The sequence below is a fragment of the Lynx canadensis genome, chromosome E2 (assembly GCF_007474595.2).
Source record: "Lynx canadensis isolate LIC74 chromosome E2, mLynCan4.pri.v2, whole genome shotgun sequence".
In the NCBI taxonomy this organism is placed as follows: domain Eukaryota; kingdom Metazoa; phylum Chordata; class Mammalia; order Carnivora; family Felidae; genus Lynx; species Lynx canadensis.
Genome location: NC_044317.1, coordinates 6,559,340 through 6,578,193, shown reverse-complemented (window position 1 = coordinate 6,578,193; position 18,854 = coordinate 6,559,340). Strand labels below are relative to the sequence as shown.

The 18,854-nt window shown below is 51.6% G+C and overlaps 2 protein-coding genes across 9 annotated transcripts in view; one reads left to right on the top strand and one right to left on the bottom strand.

Annotated features, from left to right (window-relative positions):
• PLCG2 (phospholipase C gamma 2) overlaps positions 1-18,854 on the top strand; it is a 152,481-nt gene that overhangs the window by 83,874 nt on the left and 49,753 nt on the right. For all 8 annotated transcript variants that reach the window (XM_030297197.1, XM_030297198.1, XM_030297194.1 and 5 more), the window contains 9 exons: positions 2,346-2,418; positions 6,886-6,987; positions 8,251-8,369; positions 10,020-10,105; positions 12,211-12,331; positions 12,659-12,827; positions 15,924-16,028; positions 16,982-17,071; positions 17,649-17,824. In XM_030297197.1, coding sequence (XP_030153057.1) covers positions 2,346-2,418; positions 6,886-6,987; positions 8,251-8,369; positions 10,020-10,105; positions 12,211-12,331; positions 12,659-12,827; positions 15,924-16,028; positions 16,982-17,071; positions 17,649-17,824 — 1,041 coding nt within the window. The remainder of the gene's footprint in view (positions 1-2,345; positions 2,419-6,885; positions 6,988-8,250; positions 8,370-10,019; positions 10,106-12,210; positions 12,332-12,658; positions 12,828-15,923; positions 16,029-16,981; positions 17,072-17,648; positions 17,825-18,854) is intronic.
• On the bottom strand, positions 460-14,064 carry LOC115502043 (40S ribosomal protein S12-like). The gene is given in 3 exon segments (XM_032591510.1): positions 460-851; positions 854-963; positions 14,053-14,064. Coding segments are annotated over 2 exon segments (396 nt in total). The 5' UTR covers positions 876-963; positions 14,053-14,064; the 3' UTR covers positions 460-477.

Here is an 18,854-nt window from a genome sequence, read left to right as displayed (position 1 = left end):
GGACCTGCTCTCCCAGAAATGAGTTTTGGAAATGCCTGGTTAAGCAGATTTAAGTGAATTAAAACGAGTTGAAGCATATAAAGTGCTTTCTGTGGTGTGTGGGATGGCCAAGGGCTCATAAATAGTGATAATGGTATTATTAAAATGTAAGTGCTGCAGGACTTGTCAGGACCTTTACCATTCTTCCTCATTCCCCAAGTGGGGATTTATGAAATGTTCTCTGATTATGAAATGTTGGCCACGGAGTTAACAGCACCTAGAATGATTTGTGGCACGCTGATCTAGGACTGCTTTTCAGAACCAGCCCTCACTGATGAGGACACTCTGGCAACTGACCCCTGTTCCTTTCTAAACCAGAAACCTCAAGACTGCACAGTATATATGAAACATCTGGTTTTTATTTATTTATTTTTTGTGGTTTTTTTTTTTTTTGTTTTGTTTGTTTTTTTGGGGGGAACAAGAGTCAAGTTCATTTGTTCATTTCTCGCATTTGAAGCATTCCTCAATGACATCCTTGGCCTGAGGCTCTTTGCCATAGTCCTTAACCACCACACAACTGCAACCAACCACTTTACGGGGTTTTCCCTCGCTGTCAGTCTTACAGAGGCCGACCCATTCCCCTCGTTTCTTGTTGTCATCAACCTTAATTAGGTTGATCTGGTGCTCAGCACAAAGGGCCTCCACCAACTTGACATACATAGGCTCATCACAGTTGGATGCCAGCACACAAAGATGGGCTTGGCGCTTGTCTAGGGCTTTGGCAGCTTCGCGAATGCCACGTGCTACGCCATCGGGGATGAGGGCGGTCTTCAGCACCTCTTGTCAAGCAGTATTAACGTCCGTTACACCCCAGCAGCAATGCCTTCCTCGGCCATCGCGGTGGGTTACGGATGGAGCGGAATCTTGACCGCACCCGAGCCTCCGCCTCCGCGAGAGTCAGCGGCGGCAGGGAAAGGGCAACGTCTGGGTTTTTGTTTGTTTTCTTTTTTATTATATGAAATTTATTGTCAAATTAGTTTCCATACAACACCCAGTGGTCATCCCAAAAGATGCCCTCTTCAATGCCCATAACCTCCCCTCCCCTCCCTCCCACCCCCCATCAACCTGGTTTTTAAAAAAATGTTTAATTTTTTATTTGGAGAGAGCGCATGTGCATGAGTGGGGGAGGGGCAGAGAGAGAGAGAGGGAGGGAGAGAATCCCCAGCACATTCCACACTCAGCATAGAGCCCAACTCGTGGCTCAGTCTCAGGACCGTGAGGTCATGACCTGAGCCGAAATCAAAACAGATGTTTAACTGACTGAGCCACCCAGGCACCCCAAAACAAATCTGATGTTCATGTAGTATTTTAAGGAAAAAATGAGGGTTAGACCATGAGGGTCGTTAGCAAAGAAGATTGGAAGTACATTCGCAATTAGAGAATGACGATAGACTTTTGGATTCTAAGTGAGTTCAGTAAAGGCAACAGTTTAAAGTGTGTTTTATCGCCTGTGCTTTAAAAGACACCCCCGCTTCCCTCCCCCCCCACATAGACACCTTGCAGATTCTAGGGGTAAAGTATAGATTTCCCCTTAAAGCTCTGTTCTACAGAATGCACTTTCCACAGAAGCCAGGGTTGCTCTGCCAGTCCAGTGAGGTCCCACTTTTTCAGTGGCCCCGAACGTCCTCTCCATGAGGCCATCTGTCAGCAGGCTGCCGGCTGAGGTGGGGTCTCCCTGTATGCAGGGCGAAAGGTTCTCTCCTCTCAAACGGAAAATTCTCCCAACAGTAGGCCTTCATCTGCTCCAAAGCCTGTGTCTTGGGTCTTCAGGCTGATTCCCCCCACCCTCCCAGAACCTGGGGGGCTTCAGCTGACCCCCACTGCTGCTTGGGAGCCCTGAGTGGCTCAGCAAACTGGATTGTGGCTTCCGAGGAGACCCTTTGATGGGGCCCTGTTCGCTTCTCCAGCATAAGCTCCGCCCCAAATGCTGTCCACATCCAGCCCGACCCAAGCATTTGCTGTGCGGTTCAGGTCTGCCCCCCTCCCCCACTGCTCTCTCCCTCCACCCCCTGCCCCTTGCCCCCCTTCTCTTTTTCCTTAGGACTTGGGATATATGGTTCCCCTTGTCTGAGACCCTTTGCACGTCCTGGCGAGCCCCTCCTCCTTCTCTGGGACTCCGTCAGCTGTTGCGTCCTCCGGGTCTGGATTTGGGCCTCTCCCTGTGCGCTGGCCCCTCGTTTCCCCGTTGGCCAGCCTGCCACCCAGCTCCCTGGAGGGACTCACAGGGTGCCTGGTGGCAGGCTGCCCGGTGCACAGCCTCTGTCGATCGTGTCCTCTCTAAACACCCTCCCTTTCCCCGAGGGCAGCAACACCGACCGGCCGGATGCCTCCGCTGTTTACCTGCACGACTTCCAGCGGTTTCTCCTACACGAACAGCAGGTGAGGGCAGGCCAGGGCTGGGGGAGCTGGAGGAGCTGCCTGGGCCGGGTTCTCATCTTCTCACCACCTGCCACCCGGCCGGCGGTTGTCGTGACACACTGGTGCTCCCGTCCGATGCCGCTCTGGTGTCTTAGACTCTGGAAGGAGAACCGCCTCATGTTGGCCCCTTTCCAAGGCACAAATCCAGAAGGGGGGAGTGAGAGTAGTCCGAGGCAGGTGGGTGCCCCGTCTGTTCCCACCTAGCGGGCTTCCGCTCCCTCTCCTAGCTCATCACACGTGGCCTTTTCCTGGAAGCCTTCCCTGAGCGATGGGAAGATGTTGACCGGGCGGATGAGCCTGCCGGGTCCTCTGGGGGATAAAACAGCACAGCCGTCCTTAAACAAATGACACATGGGGAAGTGCTGGTGGCAGAGTGAAGGGCTTTTGTGTCGGGCAGTAGTTTTCCACCAGAGTCATTGCACCAAACGGGGGGTTGCGGGCATGTCTGGAGACGGTTTTGGTTGCCACAAGTGGGAGGGCTGCTGGTACCTCGTGGGTAGAAGCCAGAGATACTGCCTGACATCCTGAAATGCACAGGTCACCCAACCCCAAATGTCAGTAGTGCTGTGGTTGGAAAAACAGTTCGACAGAGAGAAACGTGAGATCCTCTTACTAGCTGTGTGACCTTGGGCAGGTGGTTTGACCTTTCTGTTCCCCGGTTTCCTCTCTAAGTAGGGATGGGAGCCCTACTTTCCAGAATCGTGGGGTCAGAGAAGATTGCAGTGATCTTTGTATGTACGTATACATGCATTTTTGTGTAGATACTTAAGATTTTTTACATCTGTCCCTGGAGTTGTCTTTGCTTCCTCCTTAATTTTTTGGTTTTGGTATTTTAATCGACTTTATTTTTTAGAGCCGTTTCAGGTTCATAGCATTCCAGTTCCTTGGCTTCTCAAGAAACTTTTTACTCCAAAACATCTCAGACATGTGCAAGAGTAGACAGATAGGCATCACGAGCCACCGCGTATCCATCACTCAGATTAAGAAGTTACGAACGTTTCCCCAATTTTATTTCTCCTGCCCTCCACCTCCACACCCACGTGCCTCCCCTCTCCTCCCCTTCTTCTTCATTTCTTTAGTGGAATAATCTAAAGCAAACCCCAGGCTGTGTATTATTTCCTTTGTAAATGCTTCAGTGCATCTCTCTTACAGATACGGACTTTTTTTTTTTCCACAAAACATGACCACAGCAATCCTGTTCGACAATCCACACTAAACTCGTTAATGTCACCCAGCGTATCTCCCATGTTCAGATTTCACTGAATGTAGAGCAATGGACAGAGACACACAACCGGGGGCAACGCCAGCCACACGGAAGCCCAGGCAAAGGGGGCAGCTGTGGTGGCGCCTGATAAAGGGTGACACCCTTCCCCGTGCAGGTTCAAGGAGAGCACCTGAGCCTGCAGCTGTGCGGTGGGGTGCAGCGAAGGGGCACGTGCATTCTCTGGGCACCTTACATGCTGGGTCTGTGCCACCAGCGTCGTAAAGCAGAGAGAGGCACGTGGTTTTCTTTTTCGCCCTAACTACTCAGTTTGGTGGGAAGCCGTTGAGGCCAGATCCCTGGGGACGAGTAGCCTGATCCCCTAGAATTCACCAGCTTGTGCTGCTTAATTTTACGACACCCACACCGGCCCCTCGGAGATCAGGGCTGTGGGTCAGGAGCATAGCGCAGGAGATCTCTCTCCCCAAGTGGGGAGTTAGAACCCAGGGGGCCCCTGATGTCAAGAATGGGGACACTGAGCCGTCAGTCTTGCAGACCCTTAAGTCCCGTGTGCTTGGCTCTGTGCGATGCTGGCAGGAAGCAGGGCTGCTCATCAGGGACATTTGTTTAGGGTGCTGGGTGCTCACCCACGGAATACTCACGGAGGCCCCGTTGGGTGTGCAGATCCGTGCAAGGTTTTTAGGGAGCACTTGGGCAATATGCGATTAAAATGAAAACTTGGAAGAAAAGTTTTATATACCTCAGTTAAATAACTGCCCTCCTAGGAACTCACCCTACAGAAGCAATGGCAGAGTTCTTAATAGGAGTGAAGGCCTGGAACTAACCTAAATTCCCACCAGAGGACTGGTTACATGTGCCACAGGCCAGCCCTGTCGGGTGGGGGATGGGTGCCACTGTCGAACAGGTTGGGGGCAGGGGGAGGGGGTCAAAAGGAAGACTCCAGAAGTGATGTGCCTGGGTCGGTCTCGGGCTCACTGTTGGGGGGCAAGTTATTTAATGACTCAAAGCCTCAGCTTCTCCACTCACATAACATGGAGAGTAAATGTATGTACCTTCTGGGGCTGCATGAGTTTAAAACGAGCCGCTCTGTGAAAAAGGTTTAACGCAGAGCCTGGCCATACAGTCCGTGCCCAGTGCTGAGACTCTCATCCCCATTTCCTCTGTCGTGCTTCTCGTTTTCATGATCGTAGCTGCCTAGCACCCCACCCCACCCCACATAGATACATTTTTATTTATTTTTAACTCGCGGAATGTTGGTATTTTATCCTCCTTTATGCTGAAGATGTTATTCACAGCCAGGCTAGTTCCACGTTAAGCTGGCTCAGCCCCTGTGCCTTTTAGTAAATGCAAAAGCTTTGTAGGAGAAGCAACGAGGAAGCCCCTGGCCTTTGGGGGGGGGCACCTAGGTCTGGTGAGGCGTTTGCATTAAGTATCCCTATGATTTGAGTTTTATGTTCCAGTATTCAAAGATCGTAGCGCCGCGTGTGTGGATGAGCCGGCCGCTCCCAGCCTCCCAGCTACTTTGTGTCCCTATCCAAGTAGATTTGCAAACATGCACAGTAAGGTTCATTGTTGGTCAGCCACCCACGTGCCAACAGGGCCATCTCTTTACCACCTTATTTGCATCTGCCCTTGCCTTTTGCTTCTTTCAGACTTCCCGGTCTGACCCTTCCCATCCAACCACACACACATCTGGTGGCGCATTTGCTTTTATTATCCTTAAAGGTAGAGGTTTTAGCATATTCAGAAGCCATAAAGCATTAGTCACAGTTGAAACTATGTCATGTTTTGTCTTTTTGTGCATCTTTTTTGCCTATGAGTATCTGGGCTTCTAGGGATTAGAGAGGAAAACAGTACAGTTACTTAATACCACGTGTTCTTTTTCTAATGGGCTTCTGAATTTCTTTTTTTTAATGTTTTTATTTATTTTTGAAGGAGAGAGAGAGCATGAGCAGGGGAGGAGCAGAGAGAGAGAGGCAGACATAGAATTTGAAGCAGGCTCCAGGCTCTAAGTGGTCAGCCCAGAGCCCGATGTGGGGCTCGAACTCACAAACTGTGAGATCACGACCCAAGCCGAAGTCGGACACTTAACCGACTGAGCTACCCAGGTGCCCCGTGGGCTTCCGAATTTCTAAGTGGTAGAAGCTGTTTTCGAACAGCTGAAGGTATATTTCAGACATCATCAACATCTGAGAAGCGTTACTTGGCGGACTCTTTGAAAAGAGGACATATTCTAGGTCAGTTGATTTGGAACCTCCACTCTGCGGCTTACCAGCTATGTGAACTTGGGGTTGTCACGTGACATCCTGAGCCTCTGTTTCCTCGGCTTTTAAATGACAGTGGCAACGAATGAGGTGCGGAGTTGCATGGACTGAGGTGACCCCAGGAGGCAGACAGTTGTTCGCACAAGCTGCCAGGATCGGAGCACCTTCTAATGTTTGTTTATTGTTGAGAGAGACAGAGCGTGAGCAGCGGAGGGGCAGAGAGAGAGGGAGACACAGAATCCAAAGCAAACTCCAGGCTCTGAGGTGTCAGCACAGAGCCCGAAGTGGGGCTCGAACTCCCGAACCATGAGATCATGACCTGAGCTGAAGTTGGATGCTTAACCGACTGAGCCACCCTCGTGCCCCAGATCAGAGCACTTTCTATGTACCAGATGCTATGTTAAGCACATAGCCTTATTTCCTACAGTCTCTGACAGAAAGTCTGTGCATAGGTGTTATTCTCATGTAATAAATGAGACACGGAAGGGGCATGTAACTTGCCAGGGTCAGCCAAGTGACCAACCCTGGCAGTCTGACATAACTATGCTCCCAGCCTCTTCAGGCTAATAAATGTAAAGGGCTAGCACAGGGCAGGAGTCGGCAAAGTATGGCCCATGGGCCACATCTGGCCCACCACTCGTTTTTGTAAATAAAGTTTTATTGGAACGCAGCCATGGCCATTTATGTATGTATTGTCTATGGCTCCTTTTTCAGTACAGTAGCAGACTTGAGTGGTTGTGACCCAAAGCCTAAAATTTACCCTCTGGTCCTTTACAAAGAATGCTGGCCAGGCACAGAGTAACGTGTGATATGCAGGCGTTGATCGCATACGTGTTCAGAACAGGTTGGTGTTTTGGTCTCTGATGGAAACTGGATCCTGAGAGATGAAGAATTTTGCCATTCCCCTTTCTGACGACTTCTTGCTCTCGTTCTCATTCCAAGGAGGTTTGGGCTCAGGATCTGAACAAAGTCCGCGAGCGGATGACAAAGTTTATCGATGACACCCTGAGGGAGACCGCCGAGCCCTTCTTGTTTGTTGATGAGGTGAGTGGGCTTCCCGTCAATGTGGCTGGGCCTCTTCGATTGATGTCTGTGACGTCCGATGTTCCTTTTTTCCGGTTCTCTTCCCTTGAAGGGCTTGGCTGTGAGAGCTGCTTTTCTTCTAGGTTCTGAATTCTAGCCTTCTGTTGTGCTCATCCTCGTCCATTTGGCTGTGGAGCTTGGGTGGGTTCTTTGCTTCTTCCGCTAGAGGGCATCTGCCGCCGGCCTGTGGCTAACAACCTAAGCACGGCCAGGAGATTCGAAGGTCGATGGGGCTTCTGCACCGGCCCCCTGCCCCGTGTGAAGCAGCAGGGGATGGACGGAGAGGAGGGTGGGACGGGGAGGGGGGGGGCGCTCCTGCCTCGTGTAAGCTTGTGCCCAGGCAGCACAGTGTAGCACCCATGTCCCTCAATCTGATTTTGTTTGTAATTATTTTTTAACGTTTATTTATTTTTTGAGACAGAGAGAGACACAGCATGAACGGGGGAGGGGCAGAGAGAGAGGGAGACACAGAATCTGAAACAGGCCCCAGGCTCTGAGCTGTCCGCACAGAGCCCGACGCGGAGCTCGAACTGACGGACTGTGAGATCATGACCTGAGCCGAAGTCAGACGCTCAACTGACTAACCCCCAGTCTGATTTTTTTTTAAGGGGTGAGGAAACTTCCTGCCTGCTAGATGTTAGGATACTGGTGATGTTTTTTGGCTCTGGTTGGGTGCTGGGTTCACAAAAGTTCATGGTATTATTATGCCTTAAAACTTCTGTGTGGGAAGCCTATATACTCTTTTCGTATCAACTATTTTAGGATACACATTAAAAAGGAAAATACCACACAGGTCAGTGAAAACCTGTGTCCATATATCCTGCCGAAGTCTGAGCGTCCTGCGTTACAAACTTGGGTAGGGGCGTCTGGGTGACTCAGTCAGTTAAGTGTCCCGACTCTTGATTTTGGCTCAGGTCATGAACTCGTTCGTGAGTTTGAGCCCCACGTCAGGCTCTGCACTGACAGCACAAAGCCTGCTTGGGCTTCTCTCCCTCCCACTGTGCCCCTCCTCTGCTCTCTGTCTTTTCCTCTCTCCCTCTCAAAGTTAATAAAGAAAACAAAAAAAAACAAAACAATACTTGGGTACCTGAGGCCTGGAGACCATCTTCTCTGAGTTGATGTATCAGAGCCGCCATTTCTCTGTTGTTGGCATAGACGGGAAAGATCCAGGCACCGTTGGTCCCCCTCATCGGGGTGATGATCTTGTCTCTGTGACTCTCCTAGTTCCTCACGTACCTGTTTTCGCGGGAGAACAGCATCTGGGACGAGAAGTACGACGTCGTGGACATACAGGACATGAACAACCCCTTGTCCCATTACTGGATCTCCTCCTCACATAACACGTGAGTTTCTTGGTGAGCCTGTGGTGGGCCCGCAGCCAAAGGCAGCATGGTGGGGTGCCGGTGCCCTGCTCTTGGAAGTGCGTGGGAGCGGGCAGGGTGCAGGGCCACATTGCTCAGACTGGAATATACACAAGCTTCTGGAAGGGACATGGGAACACACCCCCCGTTTCCCAGTTGATATTTGCAATAATCGTGTTTTCTCTGTGGCCCTAAGAAGCAGGTTGGCAAAGCTGGTTTTCACGGTTTGGACATCTCCTAGTAGCCACAGCAGAGCAACTGAATTAGTTATTGAACTGGTCCTGACTGGGTCTATACCCTGTGCTGGGCACTGGGGATACAGCAGTGAAGAGAGAGGGAGCCCTCTCCTCATGTCCTTGGAGGGGGAAAAGGCCTCCTTTGATTTAAGGATGTACAGGAGTTGGTGAGAGACGAAGAGGTGGTGAGGCAAGGAGGAACAGCATGTTCAAAGGTCCAGGGGCAGGAGGAACGGAGCGGGGTTTGTTAAGACGAGACTCTAGAATCCAGGAGGGTGAATGATAAGAGAGCAGGACAGCAGTTGTGTTTGAGTGGAATCTGCCAGAGAGCAACACGTTCCAATGTTTGCAAGATTATCCTGATTGCAAGAGAGGGTAGACTGGAAGAAAGAAATGGATGTTGCACCGAAGTTCCAATATTTAATCTGCCTTGTAAGGTGAGAAGGTGAAAGTCTTGGGGCCTGGGCATCATGAGAGCTACAGGTTGGTACCTTTCCAAGGGTCGTGGCAGACAGGAGTCAGAGAGAAGGCATTTTGGGAAGGTAAAGTCTTTTTCAGGGGCAAAATGATTGCATGGTTCTCTCTTTCCCACCATGTCCATTGGCTTAGAGTGTTGAATTCTACCAAATCCAGAGGATAGTTAAGGAACGTGAACTCTTAAAAGGGTGGGGGGTGGATGTGTGGTGAGAAGGACAGTGCGTAAAACTCTGCTTTTTATTAAAATTTTTTAAATGTTTATTTTGTTTTTGAGAGAGAGAGAGAGAGAGAAAAAAATGGGTGGGGGAGGGGCAGAGACAGAGAGGGAGACACAGAATCCAAAGCAGGTTCCAGGTTCTGAGCTGTCAGCACAGAGCCCAACATGGGGCATGAACCCACAAACCACGAGATCATACCCTGAGCTGGAGTTGGACACTTAACCAACTGAGCCACCCAGGCACCCCAAAATAGGCATTTTTGGTGGACATAATTCAAAGTCTACTGAGTTCTAGCAGTGGTTGTTGAAGATCTGTGCTTGGCCTGGAGCCCTGAAACGAAAACAGTGGCCCAGCATTGGACTGAGGGCCTAGTGGACACCATAGCGGGGGCGGGTATGAATCGACGGCCATATGTGCGATTCATTCCTGATGCACTTTGACCGAGTGCTTCTCCAAAGAACACACAGCCTCGCCCCCTCCCTTGGATCGCCAAGGTGGCTGCTGTCCACATCCTGCTATTGTGGCCTGAGTCTAAGGCTCGTGACTGGTGTGGCCACACGATTGCGTGTGTCCGGCCCGGATCCCGACCGCCGATCTTTCTAGACAGAGTTGAGGATGTTGGGCACCTGGGCTGAGAAGTTCCCCAGGACTCCCCGAGGTGCGGGCCTGCCCCCACCCGGCCGCCGCCTCCCGTCCCTCAGGTACCTCACCGGTGACCAGCTGCGGAGTGAGTCGTCCACGGAGGCATACATCCGCTGCCTGCGCATGGGCTGTCGCTGCATCGAGCGTGAGTGCCCTTTTCCTGGTGCAGGTGATGCTGCTGCTGAACTGCCGTGGGGCTGCTCGTCGCCTTTCTTGTCCGAAAAGCCTGAGTCGTGGGGATGAGTGGGGCGGGCCAAGGGAGAGCCCAGGTGCTCGTAGCATCTGGGTGGGGGATGTGGCCTCCAACAGCCAGGGAGGGACCTTTCCCCAGAGGGTTTCCCCCCAGGGCAAGGGGTGGTGTTGAGCCTGGCTGGGTTGGAGTCAGAAACCCTCGGGCAACAGATTTGGGCATCTGATGCAGCGGCAGGGCTGGGGGAGGCCAGGACCTAAGCTTTGTTAATGCTCCTCTCCTCCTCCAGCTTCCTTCTGGGCTGTTTTATTTTTTATTTAATTCATTTTTATAACAATTATTTATTTTTGAGAGAGAGAGACAGAGCTGGGGAGGGGCAGAGAGAGAGGGAGACACCGAATCGGAAGCAGGCTCCAGGCTCTGAGCTGTCAGTATGGAGCCCGACGCGGGGCTTGAACCCACGAACCATGAGATCATGACCTGAGCCCAAGTTGAACGCTCAACTGACTGAGCCACCCAGGTGCCCCGCCCCCTCTTCTGAGCTGCTTTTGGAGGAAGGCTAGAGCCCTCTGTGTTTCGCAGCTGGCCCAGCCATGGGTACCACCCTGGATGTTCTTTTCATAGCTGCTCACAGACACCCCGACATAGATGATCCAGGCCCTTAGAGACGTCCAGCCGCTTCTCCTTTCTCAGTCCTCACCCCCCTGGCCTGACTGTACCACCACTGGGCCGCAGGTGCATTGGGCTGAGAAAGGGCACAGAGAACTGACTTAGGCTCCGATTTTATCACAGACGCTCACCGTGGCATCAGACTTTAATGGCAGTTGTTCCTGTAGACAGTTGCCTAAGTGTACACCACCCTGCCTTCCAGGAAAAAGCAAATGTGAAAAAAACTATCAGCTCCTACTTCCTCTGGGGGTTGAAAATAGAGGGGCTGTTCACCTTTTCTGTTGGGATGTTTTACCAGAACTTTAAAAAAATAAATGTCTCCTCCAGTATTACTTCCACTAGCAGAAAAAGCAAGCCAAGTGAAATAAGAAAAAAAAAATCCCACGTTATAAATATCTTCTTTAAAAAGAAACATTTAAACTAGTTTCTTTTGGACAAATGTGTCGCATTACAAAGGGACCTTTATTTATTTTTTTAAGTTCATTTGTTTAACTTTATTTTGAGAGAGAAACAAACACACAGCGTTACTGGGGGAGGGGCGGGGGGGGGGGGCGGGTAGAGAGAGAATCCCAAGCAGGTCTGCACTGTCAGCACAGAACCTGAACAGTCCCAGTCCCACAAACTGGGAGATCGTGACCTGGGCCGAAAGCAAGAGTCTCGTGCTTAATCGATTCATCCACCCAGGCGTCCCAGTGAAGTTTATTTACTTTGAAAGAGAGAGAGAGAGGGACGCCTGGTGGGTGGCTCAGTCGGCTGAGCGTCCGACTTCGGCTCAGGTCATGATCTCCCAGTTCGTGGGTTCGAGCCCCGCGTCGGGCTCTGGGCTGACAGCTCGGAGCCTGGAGCCTGCTTCAAATTCTGTGTCTCCCTCTCTCTCTGCTCCTCCCCTGCTCATGCTCAGTCTCTCTATCCTTCAAAAATAAATAAAAACATTAAAAAAATTTTTTTTAAATAAAAAATAAAAAAAGAAAGAGAGAGATTGGGAGAGAGAGAATCCCAATCAGGGTCTGCCCTGTCAGTGCAGAGCCTGATGCAGGGCTTGAACTCAGGTACCGTGAGATCATGACCTGGCCTAAATCAAGGGTCAGGTGCTTAACCAACTGAACCACCCCAAAACCCCTACAAAGAGACCCTTAATCTTCCTGTAACTGCACCCAGATCTTCCTGTAACTGCACGGGTAATGCATGCACACAGGTAACATGGGTCCTCACGTTGCCGGTCCCCGAAGGGAATTTTTGGGTGTGGCCCCCCGTGTCGTAGGATCTGAGCCACGTGGGGGCCGCGGCCAACCTCACAGCTGCCCCCCCCCCCCGCAGCGTGCCTGCCGTCAGTGGACTCTCGAGGCGGAGAGTGACGGGCAGGTGTTGAGGCTGCCTGTCTGTTCCCTCAGTGGACTGCTGGGACGGGCCCGATGGGAAGCCCATCATCTACCACGGCTGGACGCGGACCACCAAGATCAAGTTTGATGACGTCGTGCAGGCCATCAAAGACCATGCCTTTGTCACCTCAAGGTTTGTGGGCTTGATTTGCCGGTGGTTCATCTTTAAGGGACAGGTGGACAGACGCCCCTTCCTGCCCTCCCCCCCCCCCCCCCCCCCCCCCCCGCCCTCCCACACCCGACACACGCGCACAGATACACATCCGCCAGCCCGGTCTCCATCCTGGCTGGTCGCTGCCAGTGTCTTCACCTGGGTGTTGGCGCCCCCTGCGGGCCCAAAGTGCAAGTCCCTCCCTGGTTCTAGCGCCTGGAGGAGGCTAGGGCCGGGACTCCAGTGACCTCTGCTGCCCCCCCACTCCCCGCCAGCCTGTTGAGCTGAGCTGGCTCCTGCCTCCCGCAGCTTCCCGGTGATCCTGTCCATCGAAGAGCACTGCTGTGTGGAGCAACAGCGCCACATGGCCAGGGTGTTCAAGGAGGTGTTTGGCGACCTGCTGTTGACGAAGCCCACGGAGGCCGGTGCTGACCAGCTGCCCTCGCCCAGCCAGCTGCGGGAGAAGATCATCATCAAGGCAGGTGACCTCGGCTGCTGTCGTGCACTCAGGAGAGCCCGTGGCTCAGAGCACAGGCTCCTGCTCCCACCAGCTCCCCTTACTGTCTCTGTGAGTGACGCTGGGCAAAGCCATTTAACCTCTCGATGCCACTGTGTCCTCACCAGTCTCGGGAGGTTCGTAAGAGAACCTACCGCGCTGGCGGTGAGCATCCTCTGAGAAAACGTGCGCACAGTCCTTAGGACTGGCCCCCTGGGCCGTAGCAGGTGCCACGTAAGTATTAACTGTGGTTCGTTCGTTCTTGGGGCACACCTCCACCGCGCCCGTGGCGGAGTCAGGTCTCTGTGCCGGGGGTGTTGCAGTGACCCAGACTCCCTTCTTGACTTCGGGAGCTCCCATTCCAGCATGTGAGATGGACTGGAGGTGGACAGTTGCCCCAAAAGGCTGCGTGCGCTAACGGGATGAAGAGGGTGGTTTGCCAAGTGCTGTGGGGAGAGACGAGGGACCAGCCTTGTCTGAGAGTGCAGGGGTGCCGGGGAGAGGGGTGATGTTTGGGGATCTGTATTCCTCGGACAAAGAAACCAGATACACAGCGGCTTAAAGCACGGGAGGGACCATTTCTTCCTAAGCTGAGGGAGAGTGTCCTAGAAGGTTGAGCTCTGGCCCAGAAGGCTTTCCAGGGACCCAGCATTCTCTTTTTGTTCTCCAGTCTCCCAGGGAAAACTGGTTTTCAGCTGGGGTTCTATCGACCCCCAGCGAATCTGCAGTTAGAATTAGGGTTGGGGTAGCATGTGAACTTCGGGGAAAAATGTTGCCTCTTTATTTTTATTAACCTGTAAGTAAAACAGAAGGTTTCCTTTCATTACAAATATTGCCAACAAGCCACTTGGGGCTTTGTCACCAGCAGAAATCACAGATGTTTTCATATCGTGTTTACTGTTGTCGCAAACATCTGAAAATAATGCTGTGCTCATCACTACTTTGAAATTGTGGTAGTTAATAGATTTGACTCTAGATCTTAAGATATTAATAAAGAAGTACATCTATTTATATTACAAATATTCAGTATCTTAACTGTATTTCAGTATAGTGTCTCTTGCAATTGTACGTATTATAAATGTCTATTCTGAGAAAGGGATTCAGAGTCTTTCCCGGGCTTCGAAGGAGGTCCCTGGCACAGAAATGGTGAAGGCTATGCCCTGGGGTGCTGTCCTTGTGTGTGGTTGGTGCTGGGTTGTAGGCCTACCTGAGCTCCAGCTCATACGAGGGGCAGTGTGAGCACGTCCAGGGTCCGCGACTCCGGCCAAACAAGCAGAATGTCCGTTAGGTATGTCCGGCCTGTTCTGTCCTCTGTGTGAGGATTTAGTCACATGTCCACACCTCCTGCCAAGGATGCTGGATGTGAGGTCTCTACCTGGATGGCCCTTGGCAGAAGGAGGGGGATGGATTTTGTTGACAAGCAGCAGGTTCGTATGGAAGGATGGACAGGTGTTCACCAGGCGGAGAGAAGGCCGTGCCCTCAGGTTGTGGGAGTAACCTCCATAAACACGTGGCACATTTCCTAGATCGTCGCTGGACCACCAAGATGTACTGGGAACTGGGAACGATGCCTGTGTGCCAGGAGGTCGCAGTCTAGTGGGAAGACAGAAGCGTTAACAGAGGGGTACCAAACAGTGTGAGGGGGCTTTCGCCGAGGTTCGTGCAGAGGAAGGGATGTCCGTGCCCTCGGTGTAAAAGCAGCAGCATCTGAGAGGATCTGGCTAAGACCTGGGGCGCTTTTCACTGAGATACTTAAGGAAGCTTCCAGCATAGGGAAGGCAGGACTAGAGGCCAAGGGAGCTCGGCTGGGAAGGGTCCACGGCTTCTCAGGCCTCCGTCTGCGAGTCTGCATTTCTATATAGCTTCACTTTCTTGGGACCACTCTCTGTGTGTCCCCAGGGATTTCCTGGCTCTTGTTTTCTGATGTGGAGCCCTGAAGGCCCCTTTCAGAGCACACATTGCCTACCCGTGGGACTTGGTGGCTCACTCCTTTCTGTTTCAGGAAAGAGGGAGGAATAGCATTTGTGAGGCGTTCCTGGTATGTCACGTACTGGGCGAGGCATGGCATGAAATACTCTTCAGTCTCCTACAGCCCTGTGATCCCAGGCCCCAGGGTCACTTTCCAGATGGGGACACTGAGGTTGAAAAGGTGGCTTAGCTGAGATTATGGTACTTTGAAAAGTTTCACCTTTTTAGAAGTATCTTTCGCACCCACTGGCTTACAGGACCCAGCAGGGGCTGTCATTATCCCCATTTCACAGGGGACGTTACTGAGACCGAGACAGGTTGTCACACAGCCGAGGTCACGCAGCTAGTAAGGCTCTGAATTCAAGCCCCTGTCTGGTTCCCAGCCCTGAGCTTCCTCCAGAATCTGGGATTTCCAAGTACCTGCCTGGGTGGGCATCAGTACTTACCTGGATGAAGGTGGTTGTAGTCACTGTCTTCAGAGAGCACTGGCTCAGAGAAGTGCAGCCACCTGCCCAGGGTCACACAGCTGATAAAGCAGCAGGAGTGCTGTGTGCGCTTAGGTCTTAAATCTGCATCTCCAGTGTGCACTCCTCTGCCCTGCACAGCCCGGGCCCTGGACTGGCTGTTGCTGCCTTCCTTCTGTGTGCCGGAGAAGGTGGGGGGTGCACGTGGTGTCGCCGATCTACTGAATGTTTATCCAGCACTTAGTACCTGCTGAGCTACCACAGGAGATTCAAAACCAAGTCCCGCCCTCACGGGACCTGTATTTTAGCAGGAAAGACAGAAGACAAAGATAGGCATAAAGATACACAAAGGGCCAAGAGTATGGAAAATAATTCCCAGTGGTCAGATGGTGACAGGGAGGGGAAGGAGAGCGGGGGCTCTGCGTAGACCACACGGTCCAGGAAAGCGCACCTGAGGAGGTGACACTGAGCTCAGAGCTAAAGTGAGAGACGAGCCAGGCAGAGAGACCAGGCAGTGCAAAGGCCCTGAGGCGCATGCTGCAGCTAGATGCTTCCTGGCCGGCTGATGTGAATGAACGCTCATTGGCTCAGAGATTCCAAACCTGGGTCTCGAGGCAGATAGGCTATGTGTATTTTTTCCCCTCAGCATAAGAAGCTGGGCCCCCGAGGCGACGTGGATGTCAACGTGGAAGATAAGAAAGATGAGCACAAGCAACAGGGTGAACTGTACATGTGGGATTCCATTGACCAGGTGGGTGTCCTTGCACTCCTTCTCAGAGCCTTGAGTGCATCTGAGGTCTACTAGAGAACTCTGAGAGTATTCCTGTCTTATTTGCATTTTGACCTATTTTTTTAATGGTTTACTTCAAAATAATTTTATATTCCACCTAACGTACTGGGTATTTACACACACACATATACAAGGATGTTTTACATACTCTTCACTTAGCTTCCCCAAATACTAACATTCTCCATAACTTAGAGGATAATTATTGGAAGCAGGAAATGGACATTGGTACAATAATAATTAATTCATGGACCTTATTCCAGTTTTACCGGTTTGCCCACTGACATCCTTTCTGTGGTCCAGGGTTCAGTGCAGGATGCAACAGTGCATTTACTTGTCCTAACTCCTTAGTATCCTTCCGTCTGGGACACTCCCACTGGAAACCTTATTTTGGTGAGAGTAATGCATTTTGAGTGTAAGGCCACTTCCCACATCCCATAACCTAACATGCGAATGCACTTGAGTATGTTTTGATATGTCTCTTCTCACATCCTAGAAATATTAAAAATTGTTAACGTTAAAATAATTAAGTCACAGATGTGGAAGAGCCTCTAGACAAACTGGCTGAGAAATCCTGAAAGTCGTAAAAAGTGGGTGTAATGGAAAAAAACAGTCATGAGACCCAAAAGACAATCCCATCATTCGTAATGGCCTTCAAATTAAATACGAACTAGAAATCTGATGCCAAGTTGTACTTACCCTTAGACGCACTGAATAAAAAAGTCCTGAAAGTGCCAACGGAACCCCAAAATCAATAGATGTTTTAAAAGAAATGTCTCGAAGGGGATCAAATTCCATGAAACCACCACAAACGTCTATGAAAGTGGGAACGGCGCATCCCAGGGCAGGGGCTCTGGGCCCCAGAGTGGATGGGGCCAAGAACGAGGGCGAGAGCTAATGCTGGTTTTCCCTTCTAGAAATGGACCCGGCACTACTGTGCCATCGCTGATGCCAAGCTGTCGTTCAGCGATGACATTGAGCAGACTGCAGAGGAGGAGCTGCCCCAGGTAGGGGAGACCCCCCAACTGGTCTTCTCCCCTGGCCCACAGGCCTGGACATCCTCAGCCTAACCAGCTTCCTCTTTGGGTACCAAGGCTGCCTGGCTCTTCTCTGATTGGCTGGCTGGCCCAGGTTCTCAACCAATGAGGTTCAAGGGTTTTTCCTGCTCTCAGAAGGGCCTGATTGGCCTGTCTGTGTTCTTGGCAGGAGGATATTGGGATGTTCTGTCCAGCCCCACCCCCAGCCTGGTTCCTAGCTTCCCTGCCCTCTGTCCTTGGGCTGCTGGCCATCCTTGGTGCTCCCAGGGCATTATGGCTTTCAGATTTCTTGTGCAATAGAGTTGAAACCTGTACTGGGGTCCCCTTAGCCCATGTCTCAGGACTCCAGGCAGCCACCACCAGTGGTGACAGGAGAGGGAAGGCAATGAGAGCCATTTCCCCAGACCTCTTGGGCGGTGGGCAAGCTGATGCCAGCCTGTCTGCTCGCCAGTCCCCTGAGTCAGCATGTGCAGAGGGACCAGTCTGGCCATGCCGGGGGTCTTTCGGGTCCAAGTTTTCAGAAACTCCTCCTCCCTTTGTGGCCCAGGATATACCCCCCACGGAGCTGCATTTTGGGGAGGAGTGGTTCCACAAGAAGGTGGAGAAGAGAACAAATGCCGAGAAGCTGCTGCAGGAATACTGTGCCGAGACGGGGGGCAAAGATGGGACCTTCTTGGTGCGGGAGAGCAAGACCTTCCCCAACGACTACACCCTGTCCTTCTGGTAGGTGCATACCGCCTTCCCCTCACAGCTGGCCAGATGGGGGGCCATGTGGGTTGCTGTGTGAGCTCAGGCAGGGCCTGGAAGCCCAGACGTCTCTTAGGGAGCTGTGCAGGGCAGGGGTGGGCCAAGGCAGGTGAGGCCCAAAAAACTTAGCAATCAAGATTAGTGGTATTTCGGGGCACCCGGTTGGCTCAGTCAGTGGAGAATGTGACTCTTGATCCCAGGGTTGTGAGTTCGAGCCCCACATCGGGCGTAGAGATGATTTAAGAATAAAATCTTTTTAAAAAGATTAGTAGTATTTCAATGCAATGTTTTTTAAAAATCTGAAGTAATGAAAAATCCGCGATGAACAAAATATCGTCAACATTTTAAGACACTTAAGACGATGTGGTCTCACTCACGCCACCCCCACCCACCCCACTCCCGGTCCTAAAGCAGGTGGCTTTAGGCACATCACTCAGCCTCCTGGAGTCTCTGTTGCCTTGTCCCTAAAATAGAGACCCGAAAGGCGGTTTATGGTGCCGTCATGAGCTTTCTCATTCACTCACTCACTTCATTCATTAACTCACTCACTGGAGTGCTTGCTTCCTGCTAGGTGCAGCCATCAGACAGACCGGGGGGGGGGGGGTCCCTGTCCTGATGGAGATTAGAGTCTGGTTGGGGAGATGCACGATGAAAAAGGAATCGATGGTCTATAACTGTGATAACTGCAATGAGAAAAAGGCAAGATGTTACCACAGTCTGTACAAGAGGGACCTGATGTAATGTTGGGCATGGGAACAATCAGGGAAGACTTCCTGAAAGAAGGACTGTGTAAACGGAGACCCAAAGGGGACAGATGATTACAATGTATTGACAATAGCAATAGCTAACACCTGCACGCCAGGCGGCATTCCAGGCACATTTTGTCCGTGAGCTTATTCAGTCCTCGGGATGGCTCAGTGAGGACTGAGCATATAAGGAGGAGAATGTGGAGGCCCAGAGAGGACAAGGCTCTTGTTCAAGGTCACTTAGCACATAAGTGACAGCA